Source organism: Notamacropus eugenii, chromosome 7 (assembly GCF_028372415.1).
Source record: "Notamacropus eugenii isolate mMacEug1 chromosome 7, mMacEug1.pri_v2, whole genome shotgun sequence".
Taxonomy (NCBI): domain Eukaryota; kingdom Metazoa; phylum Chordata; class Mammalia; order Diprotodontia; family Macropodidae; genus Notamacropus; species Notamacropus eugenii.
The window spans coordinates 34,268,677-34,287,824 of NC_092878.1; the positions used below are offsets into that span (position 1 = coordinate 34,268,677).

Here is a 19,148-nt window from a genome sequence, read left to right on the forward strand (position 1 = left end):
ATTTACAGCAGCACTCTTTGTGATGGCCAAAAATTGGAAATCAAGGGGATGCCCATCAACTGGGGAATGGCTAAATAAATCATGGTATATGAATGTAATGGAGTACTATTGTGCTATAAGAAATGATGACCAGGAAGACTTCAGAGAGGCCTGGCAAGACTCATATGATCTGATGCTGAGTGAAAGGAGCAGAACCAGGAGAACTTTGAGCCTAGCAACGACCACAGCGTGCAAGAGTTTTTTCTGACAGACTTGGAACTTCATTGCAATGCAAGGACTTAAAAAAAAAATTCCCAATGGTCTTCTAAGACAAAATGCCTTCCACATCCTGAGAAAGAACTATGGAATTCAATCGCATATTGTAGCAGATCATGTTTGGGGGGTGGGGGGGGTGGGGGGGTGTATTGTGTTTTGGTTTGTTAGATGATTTCTCCCACTTATTTTAATTCTTCAACACAGCATAACTATAGTGAAAATGTATTTAATAGGAATGTATGTGTAGAACCTGTACAAAATTGTATGTCATCTAAGGGAGGGAGGAGGGAGGGAGGAGGGAGGAAGGAGGGAGGGAGGGGGGAGGGAGGGGAAAATAATAATCTAAGTTATATGGTAATTTTTGTAGAATACTGAAAATAAATAAAATTAATTAATTTAAAAAATCCTTTAAGCCAATTTTTAAAATAATTACTAAGATTTCTCTTTGACTGTAGGCTGTTTTCTCTCCAATAAATAAGAATAGAATAAAAACATGAGTTTTACAACAAATTTCACTGTTCCTACCACTTGACACACCTATGCTCTCCAAATTTCCATTTCTCAAAGAATTTAAAACACACAATGAATTTACATCTTCAAATGTGCTCAGATTCTGGAATTTTCTCAATCTTTTAAATATAACATCTGAGTAACATCTCTTGTTTGAGGGATCCAAATTGTTGTGTTTGGCCACGGAGGGCAGCAATGATATCAGTGGAGAGGAGATGCAAGAAGGTAAATTTCAGCTAGATATAAGGAAGAACTTCCTCATAAAGAGGATCTGGGCTTGAAGTCAGAAGACTTGAGCTCTCCTTCAGTGCTCCTGAGCCTGGTTCTGAAGCTCAACAATTCTGTGACTGTAGTCACTTCTATGCAAAATAGTATAATGCTTGTGTGATCCACCTCACCAAGCTGTTTCATACAAATCATTACATAAATTTTAGAGGGGCTACTTATCATCATGTACAGCATTATCATCACTAAAGAAAAGAATGAGCTACCCTCAGTCAGACAGTAATTAAGACAGAAAAGACTTAAAGGCTTTAAACAGTCTGGACTACCATTTTTAGGGATTATAAAAGGATGCATACTTCAAGGAAAGTTTAGATTAGATAAATTCTGAACTCCTCTCTAATTCTCAAAATTCTCTTGTTCTATGAAAGTATAAAATCTTAGCCAGAAAGCTCAATCTAGAAAGAGAATAGGTTAGTCATAATAACTAACGTGATGTCCTTCACGTTTAAAGATAATGCTTCTCTACTGTCAGAGGTAGTGAGCCAGTTTTGTTTAACTGCTTTTCCTTGCTACAAGGGAGGATTCGTGGGAAGGATATATAGAAATATTACTGGTATATAAGCAAAAGGCATCAATAACATTTATTTTTAAATAAGAAAAATGAGCGGAGCCAAAATGGCAAAGTAGAAAGATGCACATACACTAGCTCTTCCCCCGCAGCCCATAAAATACCTGTGAAGAAAGACTCTCAACAAATTCTAGAGCAGCAGAAGCCACAGAACAACGGAATGGAGATTTCTAGCCCAGGATGACTTGAAAGGCCAACGCAAAAGGTCTGTCACACAGGAAGCGGACCAGAGCCCAGCCCAGCCTTGGCCACGCAGCACCAGGAGGAGCCGGACCAAGCACGCTTCAGGGACAGAATCAGCAGCAGCGCAGATCACTCAACCCAGGCGCCAAAGGTCAGTGAGAGGTTTTTTCAGCTGGCTGAGAAGGGACCAGAGTGTCCCCATAGCTCTGGTCTCAGGCGGCAGCAGAAGAGACAGCAGCAGTCAGGCAACAGCCCGCATCCATTGTTGAAGGTCTCAGTGGAAAGCCCCTAGGGGAACTGAGCCCTGTGTGTTGACCCTGCCCCTACCTGAGCAGCTGATCTTAATCTCACAGTGAATGGCCGCCCTGCCCACACCTAAAGCTCCTGGGGGAATTCAGCAGCTCATTTGAATCTCAGCCCCCAGTGCTGGCGCTTGGTGGAACTGGAGGCCAGGTGGCTATGGAGAGGAAACTCTACTACTCACAGATTCTGGGCACAAAAGTTTCTGGTTGCTCCCACACCAGTGTACAGGTTTGATTGTGCCACCTTGATCTTACAGATCCCCACAGTATACTCTACTCTTGACAAAGGACCCAAAAGTAACTAGTTGGGAAAATGCCCAAAAAAGGGGAAAAAAACTAAAACTATAGAAGGTTACTTTCTTGGTGAACAGATATCTTCTCCCATCCTTTCAGATGAGGAAGAACAATGCTTACCATCAGGGAAAGACATAAAAGTCAAGGCTTCTGTATCCCTAACATCCAAAATAAATATACCATGGGCTCAGGCCATGGAAGAGCTCAAAAAGGATTTGGAAAATCAAGTAAGAGAGGTGGAGGAAAAATTGGGAAGAGAAATGAGAGAAATGCAAGAAAACCATGAAAAGCAAGTCAACAACTTGCTAAAGGAGATCCAAAAAAATGCTGAAGAAAATAACACCTTGAAAAACAGGCTAACTCAATTGGCAAAAGAGGTTCAAAAGACCAATGAGGAGAAGAATGCTTTAAAAAGCAGAATTAGTCAAATGGAAAAGGAGGTTCAAAAGCTCACTGAAGAAAATAGTTTTTTAAAAATTAGAATGGAACAGATGAAGGCTAACGACTTTATGAGAAACCAAGAAATCACGAAACAAAACCAAAAGAATGAAAAAATGGAAGATAATGTGAAATATCTCATTGGAAAAACAACTGACCTGGAAAATAGATCCAGGAAAGACAATTTAAAAATTATGGGACTACCTGAAAGCCATGACCAAAAAAAGAGCCTAGACATCATCTTTCATGAAATTATCGAGGAAAACTGCCCTGATATTTTAGAACCAGAGGGCAAAATAAATACTGAAAGAATCCACCAATCACCTCCTTAAAGAAATCCAAAAAGAGAAAGTCCTAGGAACATTGTAGCCAAATTCCAGAGTTACCAGGTCAAGGAGAAAATACTGCAAGGAGCTAGAAAGAAACAATTTGAGTATTATGGAAACAAAATTAGGGTAACACAAGATCTAAGCAGCTTCTACATTAAGGGACTGAAGGGTACTGGAATATTATATTCCAGAAGTCAAAGGAAGTAGAACTAAAACCAAGAATCACCTACCCAGCAAAACTGAGTATAATACTTCAGGGGAAAAACTGGTCTTTCAGTAAAATAGAGGACTTTCAAGCATTCTTGATGAAAAGACCAGAGCTAAAAAGAAAATCTGACTTTCAAACACAAGAATCAAGAGAACCATGAAAAGGGAAACAGCAAAGAGAAATCATAAGGGACTTATCAAAGTTCAAGTGTTTACATTCCTACATGGAAAGACAATATATGTAACTCTTGAAACTTTTTTCAGTATCTGGGTAGTTGGTGGGATTATACATACACAGAGAGAGAGAGAGAGAGAGAGAGAGAGAGAGAGAGAGAGAGAGAGAGAGAGAGAGAGAGCGCACAGGGTGAATTGGGAATGGATCATATCTAAAAAAATAAAATTAAGGGGTGAGAGAGGAATATATTGGGAGGAGAAAGGGAGAAATGGAATGGCACAAATTATCTCTCATAAAAGAGGCAAGTTCTCAATGGAGGGAAAAAGAGGGGAGGTGAAAGGGAAAACATGAAGTTTACTCTCATCACATTTGGTTCAAGGAAGGAATAAAATGCACACTCATTTTGGTATGAAAACCTCTTACAATACAGGAAAGTGGGGGAGAAGGGGATAAGCAGGGAAGGGGGGACAATGGAAGGGAGAGCAGTGAGAGGAGGGAGCAATAAGAAGTCAGCACTCTTGGGGAGGGACAAGGTCAAAAGACAGAATAGAAGAAATGGGGGGCAGGATAGGAGAGAAGGAAATATAGTCAGTCTTATACAAAATGACTGTTATGGAAGTTGTTTGCAAAACTATACATATATAGCCTATATTGAATTGCTTGCCTTCTCAATGGGGATAGGTGGGGAAGGAGGAAGGAAGAGGAGTTGGAAATCAAAATTTTAGGAACAACTGTTGAGTATTGTTCTTGCATACAACTGGGAAATAAGAAATACAGGTGATGGGGTATAGAAATTTATCTTGCCCTACAGGACAAAAGAGAAGATGGGGACAAGGAAAGGGAGGGATGTTAGAGGGAAGGGCAGATCAGTGGTAGGGGTAATTAGAATGCTCGGCATTTTGGGGTGGGGGGAGGAGAGAAATGGGGAGAAAATTTGGAACACAAAATTTTGTGGAAATGAATGTTGAAAACTTAAAATAAATAAATAAATTAAAAATGAAAAAATGCACACTCTAAAAAAAATAAAATAAATAAAATCCAAAAAAAATAAGAAAAATAAAAAGAATGCTTCTGACCCAGTGTTGATGCACTACTTTTCCCTTGGTGATAACAATTTTGTGTGGATCCAACTACATAGTCTTCCCCACTTACTATCAAAAAGCATGAATTTATGAGATAGCCTGTTTGAGTTAAAAGAGCCAGACTTGGCCATAGAGCTATATAATACAGAGTTAAGAAGCTTAAATTGGGATGGGAACCACCACCCTGGCTTCACCAGTGCTCTAAATAGCTGTATTAGACAGCTACAGACTACACACTAAAACTATGAGCACTATGACTGGGCACTCTACTACCAAATATCCTGTCCATGTCCCTGCCATTCCCACTCCACCAAATCTGTGTCTACAGGCCATCAACCCTCAGGAATACCAGCCTCTTTACCCTAGAACTTCACTTCACTTCCTGACCTCCTTCCTCAAAAGTATACTCTGCAGTAGCCTTCCTGTGGTTGGTTTTTCCCAATCCCAGCTATTAGAAGGAAAATGCCCAGGCTAGACACACTTACAGTGGATACGGTGGATACTATTGGTATCCACAACCCACATCATAAATGTTCTAAGGTGTTTACAGAAGGAAGCTCACTTTCAGATAAATGTATATGCTGATCAAAAAAATACTTTTAAGTATTTCCTTTTAAGGAAATGTATGTATCCTCTTCATTTTCAGTGGAAAACTTCAGTATTGTTAAAAATACCAAAGAATTCTCCACCATTTTCTGTTTTTTACATTTATATTTCTTAGCACTAGAAAGACAAGATAGGTAAAAATGCAGCAGCAAAAATGAATCAGGAAATATCACCTGGAAAATTTTTAAAGCTAGCAATTTTTAAAAATAGAAAATCCAAATATATATTAAAACCTAAACCTATGAGTTAAAAATTGCAAGTCACTGAGTTTGACTTAAGGGAAAAGACATCCCTGCTAGTGCTTTTTGTTCCTGTCTGTAGACTTAATCTCTATCTTGTTTCCCATTATAACACATTTATGATCTGTCTGTGTTGTACACAGAGGCTGAGGCTACTAATTGATGGAAGAAGACATGAAATCACCTAAATAAGCACCATGGGAAAGGAGCTCCCTCATGATCACTGAGCTTAAAGCACACTCACCTGCTTTGCTGAGCAATTCAAATTCAACCTCAAGAGCTAAATATTCAGAGAGGTAAAAAAAAAAAAAAAATGAAGCTTAGGGGACTCAAAAAGAAAATGTTTTTAAGCAGCCTACACTATCAAAACACTAATCCTCTTTTCTTGGAGACTATTTAGTTCTAACTCTACTTCAATGAATGGTTATTAAGCTCTTTTGAACCTTTTAGTTTTACAAAGCACCCTATAAAAAAAATGCTAGCAGCTTCCCAGAAATAAAAAGACTGTTCAAGTACTGGCATTATAAGAAAGAGGAATGGGCAGCGTAAAGCAGTGTTCTGAGCATCCTCAGGCCATCCTACTGTTGCTGCTCAAGAAAGAAGCCTTATTTTCAGAGAGATTTCCTCCATTTATTAATACAGGCCAACAAGCAAGCCCCTCTACATGCAAGTCTGAAACCAGCCCTTCCTGTGCTCCTTTCCCCAAGGTCAAAGCCTAGCACATCAATGTGAAAGCAGGGTGTTTACTAGGATGCTCAGATGTTCCTACACACTCTCATAAGGAAGGGAGAGTTGGAAAGTACACCCTTAAATACTTCTGAACTTAAGAGCCAAGCCATATTTGAATACATGATAAAGAATCCATCCTCTTTTCTTCCTTAGCATAAGAAGTCCAAAAACTCTCCAATATCTATTTACCTTAGTTATGGAAAATAGCTTCTCTTCCTCATTCAGCTATTGTCTTTGCTCAAGGGAGAAAAGTCTTCTGCCAATGAAAATCTGGACCTTCTCTGAAATTTATCACTTTAGATATTTACCTGGGGTAAAAACAGGCTAAGTGAATTGTCCAAGATCACACAGCTATAGTGCAACAGAGGTGAGATTTCAATTCATGTCATCCTGACTTAAAGGCCAGCGACGCTACCAAACACTATCATCTACCCCTTACAGATTAGGAAACTGAGGTGAAATGATTTCCCCTGGCTATCACACGCTATATACTGTAAAGCCAAAAGTAAAAACTTGGTCTTCCAAGTACCACTTTCTTTGGAGTAAACCATGCTATACCTAAGTACCATGTGATATTCCTCTCATTACATCCTAAAACAGATTATGCCTGTTCCTAGAATTCCAAACATTTCTGGGGCCATTTTTTAAGTGCTTTTACCTTTTCAAGGAATAAAACTTTTTATTTACAATGTACTATACTTAAAGCTGATCCTTTGAGCATCTAGAGTGTTAATAGTTAACAGTAAGCCAAATAACTTTGACTAATTCTAAGACCTGATCCTGGCCAGTCATACCCCATTAAATCAACAATTTTTTTAAAAGGTGGTGTGTGTTGCATATGCACTAAAATTTAGAGTGCTGTCAGGCCTACAGATTAAAGATGTCAGCATGCCTAGTAGTCTCATCAGGTTGAAAACACCCTAACACTGTAAATTCCAGAAGGGATGACAACCACCACCACATTCCACAAAGAGAGTAGCAGATTTTAAAACCATTTGTGGAGCAGTCTACCAAAAAAAAGTAAAATGACCAAAAACTTCAGCTCCAAGATTGTGTAAAAGCAAGTCAAGTAGAAAAGGGAGCAAATGTGTTTAAAACCTGCCAATATGAAGGACTCTTTTAGCTTTCCCAAGCCATTTCAGAGTAATTTTGGAAAATCATCTGCAGCCATGAAAACTAAATCACAGAAGGTTAGACAGGAAAAGAACCTTAAAATGGAGAACACAGAAAAACAGAGTCCAGGACAAATAAAGGTTGAAAACTGAAAAGACTCTAGAACACAGAATGTTGGAGATGGAAGGGACCTTAGATTCCAGAATATTATAAGACAGAATGTGAGACCTGGAAAGGACATTTATAGAAAATATTGTCTTACAGTTCACAAATGAAGAAACTGAGGCACAAAGATTGAATAAGTGTTGGCCCATGTGCCTGAAAACCCCTCAAAAAAATCAGTCAAGGGGCTTAATGCAACTTACTTAGTCCATCAATCAACAAACATTTACTGGGCTCTCAATATCATCTGACCTTGTTAGGCAGATGAAGAACTATAATATATAGTTGCTTTCCTCAGTAGAATATAAAGAATTTTAATGTTAGACCTTCTTTGCACTCCTTTGTTTTGATTTCCAGAGGAATGTGAGTCTTAGAAAGGCAGCAAAAATAATGGGCTGTTGCATAAAGAGAAAAACATAAATTACCTAGGAAAGAATTCCCTATTTGATTAAAAAAAAACTGCTAGGAAAACTGGAAAGCAGTCTGGCATAAATTGAGTGTAGACCCACACCTTACACGACTTTCCAGAATACATTCAAAATGGATACATGATGCTATATTAGCATTTTTACATTTTATATTAAAAAAAGGATGCTATAAAAAAAATCAGAACATAAAACTCACAGCTATGGGTAATGTCCAAAGATAAAACAGATGACTCTGATTTACATGAAGCTCAAAAATTTCTGCATAGACAAAATAAATCTATCAAGGATAAGGGAAATGGTTGAAATTTGTATTAAATTTCTGAAAAGTGTTTGGAATTTGAAGGTATGTAGACAATTACCACATTTATCATATAAGATCAACAGCCATTCCCCAATGGGGAAGTGGTCAAAGGATACAAAGCTCTCAAAAGAAGAACTGTAAAGCACTCACAGTCACATGAAAGAATGCTTCAAATCACTAATAATAAATGAAAATGAAAAATTTAAAAAAACCTTAAGGTTTTCCCTCACACCCTACAAACTGACAAAGGTGACAAAATCTGGCAATAGTCAATGTGGGAAGGGTTTGCGGAAGATAGGCATCTAAGTGCATTGTTGGTAGAATTCTGAACTGGCACAACCATTTTAAAAAGAAATTTAAAATTACATGAATAAAAAGACTAAAATGTCTATACCCTTTGATCCAGAGATGGAGGTCACTGATAAGAAAGTACCCAAATAAACCAAAATATTTTTAGCAGCACTTTTTGTGGTAGCTAGGTGGTACAGTGGATAGAGAAATGGGTCTGGAGTCAGGAAGACTCAAGTTCAAACTCAGCCTCAAACACTTATTATTTGTGTGACCCTAGGAAAGTCACTTAACCTGTTTGCCTCAGTTTCCTCAACCATAAAAAGGGGATAGATAATAATAGCACTGAGTGGGATAGGTTTAGTTAAGACTTCTCAGATTGTAATTCTTCTCCCAGGGGTGAGGTAAGACTGAGAGGCTCAAGGTTACAATATTTTTAGAACAGAATAATTCCATGTAAGGATATAAAACTATGTAGTACATTAGGGTCTCAATGATTGGATAAAGTTTACCTAATTCTTCAATGTCTTCATTTCAAAATGGATTGGTTAGATTTCGTGTCTAGAATGTAAGATCATATTCTCAGCTAATGAGAATAATGGTCAGTGAGGGGGGAGGGACTTGCATTAGGGTCTATATAAATCACTGCCTTTTCTTTGTCTTCGGCTTTCCTACTGCTACAGGTAAGCCCCGCTTCTCGAGAATCGAATAAATCACTTTTCTGTCATCACTTTGAGAGGCCTCTGAGTAATTGATTTATGTAGGGACCTGAGCCATCCCACAGAGCACCTACCTCCCATAGTTGTTATGAGGAGCAAATAAGATAACAGACACTATAAAAATGCTTATTCTCTTCCTCCCCTTTCCCTTTATGATAGCAAAGAATTGGAAACAAAGTAGATGCCCACTATTTAGGGAATGGCTATGACAAAAAAAAAAAAAAAAAAACCAAAAGAATGAAAAAAATTGAAGACAATGTAAAATATTTCATTGGAAAAACCACTGACCTGAAAAATAGATCCAGGAGAGAGAATTTGAAAATTATTGGACTACCTGAAAATCTATGATCAAAAAGAGCCTACACATCATCTTTCAAGAAATTATCAAGAAAAACTGCCCTGATATTCCAGAACCAGAGGGTAAAACAGAAATGGAAAGAATTCACCGATCACCTTCTGAAAGAGATACTAAAATGGAAACTCCCAGGAATATTCTAGCCAAATTCCAGAGTTCCCAGGTCAAAGAGAAAATATTTGAAGCAGTCAGAAAGAAACAATTCAAGTACTGTGCAACCACAATCAAGATAAGATTTATATAACAGCTTCTCCATTAAGGGACTGGAGGGTTGAGAATGTGATATTCTGGAGGTCAAAGGAGCTAGGATTAAAATCAAGAATCACCTTCCCAGCAAAACTGAGTGTAATCTATGAGGAGGAAAAAATGATATTCAATGATGCAGAGGAATTCATGCATTCCTGAGAAAAAACCAGAGCTAAACAGAAAATTGACTTTCAAATAGAAGACTCAAGAGAAGCATGGAAAGGTAAACAGGAAAGAGAAATCATAAGGGCCTTATTAAAGTTGAACTGTTTACATTCCTACATGGAAAGATAACATTTATAACTCATAAGACTTTTCTCATTTATTAGGGTAGGTGGAGGGTGTGTGTGTGTGTGTGTGTGTGTGTGTGTGTGTGTGTGTGTGTGTGTGTGTGTGTGTGTGTGTGTGTGTGTGTGTGTGTGTGTGTGTATACAGACAGAGAGAGAGACAGACAGAGAGACAGAGACAGAGAGAGAGGGCACAGGGTAAGTTGAATATGAAGGGATGATACCAAAAATATAAATTTATGAGAAAGAAGAATGTACTGGGAGGAGGAGGAAAGGAGAGGTAGAATGGGATAAATTATCTCACATAAAAGAAAAAGCTTTTACAGTAGAGAAGAAGAGAGGGGAGGAGGTGAGAGGAAATGAACCTTACTCTCATCAGAATTGGTTCAAGGAGGGAATAACATACATACACAATTGTGAATGGAAATCTAGAGAGGGGGGTGATAGAAGGGAGGACAGGTTAGGGGAGGAGGTAATCAAAGGAATGTCATATGACTGGGGACAGTATTTTACACTTAGAAAAATAAACCTTTATTATGCCAGTTAGATGGCATAGCTATTTTTAATCCTTAAAAAAAAAAACCTTTATTATCTTTTTTAGTGGTACAAAGCCCCAGACCAAATAGAATCATCAGTTTTAATGAAACACAGACCAGACAACTGTTTTATTATTCTTTAATAATATCCCACTTTGGGGTGGGGAAATGTTTTTCTCCAGTTTTAATTATCAAAGTCCAGGATTATTCTTTTCAAAGATAGATTATATGAGGCATAATTTTAGAGGAGGAGATAATTGCTTTTCTGTGTATTTCATAAATGCTAGCACTTAAAAAGCATTAAAAACCTCAGCAGTCTAAAACCTTTATTAACCTTTAGCAAGATAATACAACCCTATTTCACTGTCCTTCATTTCAGTAAAAACAAATGGAATGGAATTTTTTTAGCTTAGAAAAAAATCAGTCAGTGAATAGTTGTCTAATAGTTGTCTAATTGAATTGGTTGGCCCAATTTGCATAAAAGTATCTTGCTTAGACTCTCTTACCCAGCTGCCTACCTTTTTCTATAGGGCATGATACAATGCTGTCAGTCAATGAGTATGTTTTAATATGGACTCTTTTAGAAACATCCAGAAACTGGTTCCTTTGTCAGAGCTGCAGAATATTTTATATATTCCAACTGAATTTATGTTTAGGGCAGTAATTCTAAACTTTACGTACTTGTGACAGCCTTTCTTTACGAATTTAATTCAGTACCTTTATTCTTTCTCCTCACTTCTCTAACATCCCTCACTCATTTCCCCATCTGCCACACCAAGTGATCATAGATTTAGTCGCTTCTTCACTGTGTATGGACCTGCATTAGGAGGCACTAATGCTCCTTCCTCATGTCTTCAGATGTTCTGAGAAGTAGCTCCGCGTAATCAAATAACCCAGCAAGAGACAACTGGGGACTATTCCTTCAACTGGACCTTAAACTACACATGTCACAGAATCAGTGAAACCCAGAGTTGAAGCAGACCCTGAGGGCCACACGATACAAGCTCTACCTGAATAAGGATTTCTCTTAAAACAGACCTAACAAGGAGTCATTCAGCGTTTGCTTGACGATTGCAGTAAAGGGAAACGTACCTCCCAACACAACCCATTTTTCTTCTGGCTAACTCTATTGTTAGGAAGCTTCTCCTTGATATCAAACTTGAATTTGCTTTTTTGTGATTTTAACCTATTGTTCCTACATATGTACTAACATACTATCATACTATCTGTGACCTGTAAAAGGTCAAGTCACATCAAGTCAACAAGCATTTATTAAGCTCCTATTATGTCTCAGGCACCATACTAAACACTGAAAATACAAAGAAAGGCAAAGGACAGTCCCTACTCTCTAGGAGCTCGCAGTCTAATGGGAGAGGCAACGTGCAAACAAATACATACAAGCAGATACACACATGCGCATGCACAAGTACATTTGTGTGTGTGTATATATGTGTGATAAATTGGGAATAATCTCTGAGAAACTATTATTTGAATACTGAATGCAATCTAACTGTGGAGTTTATTTTAACCAAGGTATATGTACAACTTTACATCTATCCCTAGTCAACTGAAATTTATTTGATGGACTGAATTAATCTAGTATCAATCTAACAAGATCTTTGTACATTTGGATCCCACCATCTAATAAGTAAGCTAACCTTCCTTGCTTTGGACCATCTGAAGATTTGATAAGCATACTGTGTATGCCTTTGTCTAAGTCACTGATAAAAAATTAAACAACACAGGGCCATGCCCAGATTCTGGGGTCACATGACTGGGAATCCCCTTCCAAGGAGATGACCGCCATTGATAAGTACTCTGGGTCTAGTCATTCAATTATTCTTAGTCTACCTAACTTTAGTGGAGAGAAACAAATAACAAAAGTAATTTAAGAACAGCAATCACTATTACACTCAACTCCTATCTGTATAAAGCTTTAAGGGTTACAAAGAGCATTCATTCACAACAATTCTGTGAGATAGGTGGTAAGGTTTTAATCAGCCCTGTCTTATACAAGAGCACAGAAAAACAATTCAAAAAGATGCAATGCACAACACCTGTACCCTCCTCTGCCCAGAAATTAGCTGGGGGTGTCCTCTCAGCAGCCATTATTCTTTATAATTTTGCAACACTCACTCACTTCACACAGTTGCAGTCAGTGTGCATAAAGCTTTCTTGGCTCTGCTTACTTCACACTGCCTCAGTTCATGTAGATCTTCCCAATTCATCATTTCTTACTACACAGTAATACTGCATTACATTCAGGTACCATAGTTTGCTTAGCCATTCCCCAATTGATGGCATCTACTTTGTTTCCAATTTTTTGCTATCACAAAAAAACTGCTAAAAATATTTTGGTGTATTTGGTAGCTTTCTTATCATTGGTCTCCTTAGGGAATAAACCAAGTAATGGTATCTCTGGGTCAAAGGGTATGGACATTTTGGTCTCTTTATCTGCATAATGTCAAAGCATTTTCCAAAACTCTGTCTCTGTCTCTCCTTCCTTGTGATCAAAAACATACAACTGTAAGATAATTAACACGGACATAGAATATAATCAGGAACAATGGAAGTATCTACCTCAGCCTCCTCACAATAAGGCCCATGATGCAGCTTTATTGTCACAGACATTTTAAAAACCAAGGCGTGCACTTTTTGTTTACCCTTCCCCTCAAAGGTATCATTAAATCTCCCTCAATCACTTAACTGTCCTCACCTCTGTTCCTATTCCAAGTATTGAAGAAAATATACAAGGAAAGGTTGTATCCAAAATACAGTCACACTCCTCAAGGCAACTGAATCAGATTAAAATGTAATTGGGAAAATTTAACAAAATAAATAAAATATAGATAATGTTAATATATGGTTTTCTGAAGACAACATGAGATGTGCTAGAATCCTTATGTACAGATGGGTGGCTCTCTTTCTAACAACACTGTTCCAGGAGACCAAACCATGCAGTCAGTAGCCTCTATTTCTTAAGTCGTTCTTTCAGCAATCAGTTTCTGAAAATGAACATGGTGATGCATCCTGAAAAATAAGGCAAACTGTATATATTCAGGAGCAACTATGTCCTGAAAAAACAAACTGTCCCAAAAGAAACTAACTTAATCTCTGTGAATTCATTTTTAAGAAATCTTATTTTATTATTCATCCTGGTAACAGTGAATACCTTAACAACTGAAAAGTGACAAAAAAGCATGACATGCGTTCAGTTTTCTTTGTTAATTAATTAAATTTTTTTCAGGCCTATAAACTGAATAATTCACATTATAAGCACATACTCCATGGTAACTATAGTTGTAATCACTCTAATAGCATTTTTCTCTCACACAGATGCCTGCACTAGAAACTTGGGTTAAATTCCATGTCGGCTGTTGGGAGTTTTATTCAATGTAAGAAATTACACTGCAGTCACAATTAAATCTGACCCTTGTTTTTCCACCCTGAAAACCTCACCTTAATGACTGGCTATTAAGTGTCATCCAAATAAATTGTTCTCCATCTTCAACATAATTCACTTAAATTCGTGGTTGACCAGATAAACAACCATTTCAAATGTCTGCTTATGCAAACACAAATTAATCTATTTAAAGAGTTTCTATATGAAGATGAACAATAAAAATGAAAAAGAATCCATTTTTTCAAGAACCTCTTATTCATCTGAAACACAACTTTGGTTGCATCGCAATTTCTACAGAATCAACTGGCCAATTAGTCAGTATTATATAATCTGCATACAAACTACACCTTCCTCCAAATCAGGTTTACATAAACTACAAATACATATTTTTTTTTCCTTTCCAAGAGAATACAGCCTATCTCAGGGTGGCCTACATTAAAATCAATATGGTAATTACTATTACCAGACCCCTATGACCAAGTCACCTAATAAAACAAGGAAGTAGGCTTTGCCCTCTGATGGTCTCCAGTCTAAGACTTCATTTACCACTAAACCATAAAATCTTTCCTCATTTACCCAACAAACATTGTTAAGCACTCACTAAGTTCTGTACAATAGGTTAAGTGCCTAAGGAACCCTGTCTCTGCATTCAAGAATCTCTGCATTAGAATCTGATGGGGATTGTAAAATCAGAGCATCACAGATTAAAGAGCTGGGAGGAATCTTAGAAGTCACTCAGTCTAACTGCCTCCCATTTCTATAATCCCCAATTCGACAGTCAGCAGGATGAAACCAACTCTGGCAATCACCCCTCCTCAACACTGTAGAGGGTGGACACTGGAGAGCTTCTCCCAGATCCTCCATCATTTAAGGAGGGTGCCCAGGGAATACACCTCAGCATTTCCCACTCTGCTACTTTATTAGGTTTCATCATTTCCATAAACTCAGCATTCTGCTACATGAAATCAACTCTAAAACTCTTACTTCCTCAGATCATCTCCCACCCCAGCGGCAGGACTTTGTCATGCCCGTGAGTCAGATACCCAGCTCCTACCCCCTTTCAGCTTCTACGTACAGTCTTCCTCCTTTGCTTCTTGAGGACAGGGACTGTCGGACACTCTAACCCTAAGACTACAATGACAAATTTCTCCCATGCATGGCTTTTAAGCCACTTTCAAAACCACTTAATGTAAAAGCAGATCAAAAAGGCCAAGTTGAAGGACTGCTGTCTCTCCCCGCAATGTTTTGTGTTATTATACCTAGACTCAATGGTCAAAGCTGTCTTGTCACGTCTGCAGAAGCAAACACATATGTCCATTATCAAGCAGTTGGGATTCAAATCCAACAATTAAATGTCATTGAGCAGTATTAGGAAAAAAAATTTAAATCCTTTAAAAGGATTAAATTTCCTTAATACCAGGTTAATGGGTTGTACAGTACAAGCTGAGGGAGAAAAGACATAATGGAGTTAAATTTAATCTACAGTTTCTTGGTCCATTAACAGCAAAACTCTATTCTTCTAAAATATGCAGTTGACATGTATAGTCAGCATGTCAAGGAAATAGACTGAATCTGGAATATCTCTGCTTCTTCTTCCCCCTGTCTCTTATTTCCCATTCTCAATCACTGAATTTCAGGAGATGATAACATCTGTAAGACCCAAATGAATGAAGCCCTTCCCTTAGAAGTCTGTCATTTCCTTAACATTGCTTACGGCTTGTCAGAGTTGAAGAAAAGAATAAGGAGGGGATATTGGGAGGTTTTTTGTGAATAAAAAGTCTTTTAATTTGAAAAAAGTAGAAAAATGGAAGAGCAACATATTCCATTTTCCCCTACACGCTATTTTTAATAGCAAATAAGCTAGAATATGATACTGGGATCAAAAGTCATGCATTTTTCTATCTCAATCCATTGCAGATTTTTTCATGCCAAAGCCAAGTTTCAAATCTTGGAGCTTTTATCTCAAGTTTGCTTACTAGATCCTCTCAAACCCAATCCATAATAATGGACTGGCTTTCCCCACACTAAAGAGTTATCTTTTTAAAAAACAAAAAACTGGGTCACCCTATCTTGCCCAGGCTAGAAATGCAAAGGAGACTCACAGGCCCAGTCTCACTACTGATTAGCACAAGAGCTCTGACCCAATTCTTTTCCAGTCAGGGCCAGTTCACTTCACTTCTGATGGACAATCTGATGGCCCCCTAATCCCAGGGACTCACCAAATTAATGCCAAACTAAGTGGAGACCCTCAATCAGCACGGTCCAGGGCAGCTTAGAACTCCTGAGCACAAGAGAACCTCCAGCCTCAGTCTCCCTGGCAGTGAGGACCATAGGCATGTAACAACATGCCTAGCCTAAGATTTATCTTTATTGGGAAAACAGCAACCGCCTGCTCTCCCCCTCTAAAACAAGAATACATGCAGGCTCTGGGCCGTCCGTACAAATAAAATCCTTGCTTCTGCAAACTGTGCCCCAAGTTTTGAAGCTCTTAAAAATGAAGAGAAGGATGAACACCTTTGTTCATTTTGTGAGGACTGGGACTCATGTCCTTTCTGTCTTACAAAGCACACTTTATTATATTCTAAAGGAAGGCTCTAGAAGCTACAAAGGAAATCCCATGCAAAGCCTAAGAGGTACTAGAGGTGGCTTAACCAAGAATGTCCAGATACATACTGTTGATCTTCATGTACATCTATCCTGCAGCACACATTGTTAAAATAGGCAACAATGGAAAAGATTTGGAAAAAAGATTATGACATTCATCATCTGACTTTTGGCACAATATGAACCACCTAAACCAAATGCTTTCGAACAGCGGTGTCAAACTCAAATAGAAACAGATAACTGGGGCCATGTGCTGACTTACAAAACTGTGAGCTACAGCATCTATGTTGGATTGTATTTCTATTTATTTTGTTAAGCATTTCCCAACTGCATTTTAATCTGATTCTACAGCACTCAGGAGTTTGGCTGCACCCAAGAGGCAAGCGTAGCATGTTTGACACCTCTGCTTTAGATAATCAGCAACATTACAATCATTATACACTTAAGTTTTAAAATAAGAGCTTTAAGAGGTACTGGTAATACCCAACATGTATGTATGTGAGACTCCTCACTTCATTTATATTCTATGCGTCAAATTTTATAAAAAACCATCTGAGGCTAGGCATGGCAGTCTCAGTGTATGAAGTGAGGAGTTCCACATGCCAACAGAAAAGGTTCCCAAAGAAGGTTCCCATCTTCCTTCAAATGATCAAATCCTTCCTTCAAATTTTCTGTGCTACAACCCATGAGAAAAGCCCACCCAGTCCCTCCTGCAACTGTGCCACCCCAACTCCCTAAAAGGGCACCTTGTTCCCATCCTCCAATGCCACACATCTAGTATGGACAGAGCCAGGGCCAACAAAGAATAAGCCGGGCTCTTCTTCCATAATTTTTACAGAGCTGCTACAAATACCCCTGTTCTAGTTCATATTTTAAACAGCTTAGCACAGAAACTAATCTGAAGGCAGCAGAGCAGGGTTTCCTATTTTTAGCTATTGGAAGGAGCAGAGCTAGGAAGGGACAAAACTCTTACCCATTTTTGAAGTAAAGGACATGGGCTCTCTGTAGTCCTGTTTCTAGGAAAAAACCTAGTTCTTGATCATGGAGTGTAGGGCCAGGCTTAGGACTTCGATTTTGAATATTGGTAATAAATACCTGGAGGGAGAGAAAATAAGGAAAGGAATTAAAGTATATTCTGTAAGTCTACTTCCTTTCTAGGCAAAAATACAAAATGTTTAAAAATCTAGCTCAAGATAAAAAAGTAAATCCACAGACTCAGATTCAGGGCTGCCTACCAGTGAGATGAAACAAAATAAGATGGCTTTTCTAAGCCAGGCACATCAACAAAACTCACCCACAAAATGTGAAGCCCAACAAAGCTGACACACTAGTGAGGCTTGGACTGAAAGACAAAAGGAGAGGGGAAGATGGTGTTGAGGAAGAGCAACAAAAGTGGAGACAGCCCCATGGGAAAGAGGGACAGGGTAGCAGAACTCAGCATCCCATTCAAAGGGCAGGAACAGTCCTTAGCCCCAAGAGGGATGACACTCAAGCTGGAAGGAACAATCAAAGGGAGGCTGACCCACCCCCCCACCCCCCCTTAGAGACATAGTCAGAGGCAGGGCCTTCCCCCAGAAGCACATGGGCATGAAAGGGACCTTATCAGTGCTATAACCCAATGTCCTCATTTACAGGTAAACAAACAGGCCCAGAGAGAAGAAGCAAATGTGCCCCAGGTCACAGGTCAAAAAAAAGGGAGGGGGAAAATAAAAGAAGCCAAGTGTGTGCCTTGGATGGCCTCTTAACTAAGGAATGGTTTTTATAAAATTTGTAATGTAAACTATAAATAACATGAAGAATCCCAACAAACAAATCACGGGATATGAATGTTTTAATGAAATACCACTGTACTGTAAAGAAGGATGAAAAAGGTGATTTCAGAGAATCCTGGGTAGTATAAACTGGCACCAAGTGAAATAAGCAAGAACCAAAAGAGTAATTTGTACAAGGACAACCACATGGTAAAGAAAAATCTTTGAAGAAGGTAAGAACTCTGATCAAAGCAATGACCACTTCTCCAGAGCACCTATAATAAGACATGTTACGGCAGCTCACCAAATGAATACCATATTAAGTAGAGACGCTCCATCAGCATGGCACATGACAAAGGGGTGATGGACCCAGAGATGTACATTTTCAGTCACACCCACTGTGTAAATTCGTTTTAAATGCCCATGCTCATTTGCTACCAGAGCTTTATTTTTGTTTTGTTTTGTTTTGTTTGTGATTTCTCGGTTAAGTGGAAAGTTGGGGAGGGGGAGAGTTAGCAATAAACGATGCCAAAAAAAGAGGTCCACTAAAACATTTTTTACTTCAAAACAGAAAAGGAAATTCAGAAGGAAGTACAGACAACCAGGATAGTCTTAAAAGTAATGCACAAAATTATGCACTTTAAAAAAATTAAGCATTATGAAATTGAGATTTATGACTTCTTATAGAATCCTCTTTTGTATTCTGCTTTGAATATGGAAAAGATTTCTTGGTATGTATTTAAGTTCAGAATT

The 19,148-nt window shown here is 38.3% G+C and overlaps 1 protein-coding gene across 10 annotated transcripts in view; it reads right to left on the reverse strand.

The window, feature by feature from the left end:
• The window catches only part of TTC7B (tetratricopeptide repeat domain 7B), a 337,747-nt gene that overhangs the window by 236,195 nt on the left and 82,404 nt on the right, over positions 1-19,148 (reverse strand). For all 10 annotated transcript variants that reach the window (XM_072624950.1, XM_072624949.1, XM_072624948.1 and 7 more), the window contains one exon: positions 17,618-17,739. In XM_072624950.1, coding sequence (XP_072481051.1) covers positions 17,618-17,739 — 122 coding nt within the window. The remainder of the gene's footprint in view (positions 1-17,617; positions 17,740-19,148) is intronic.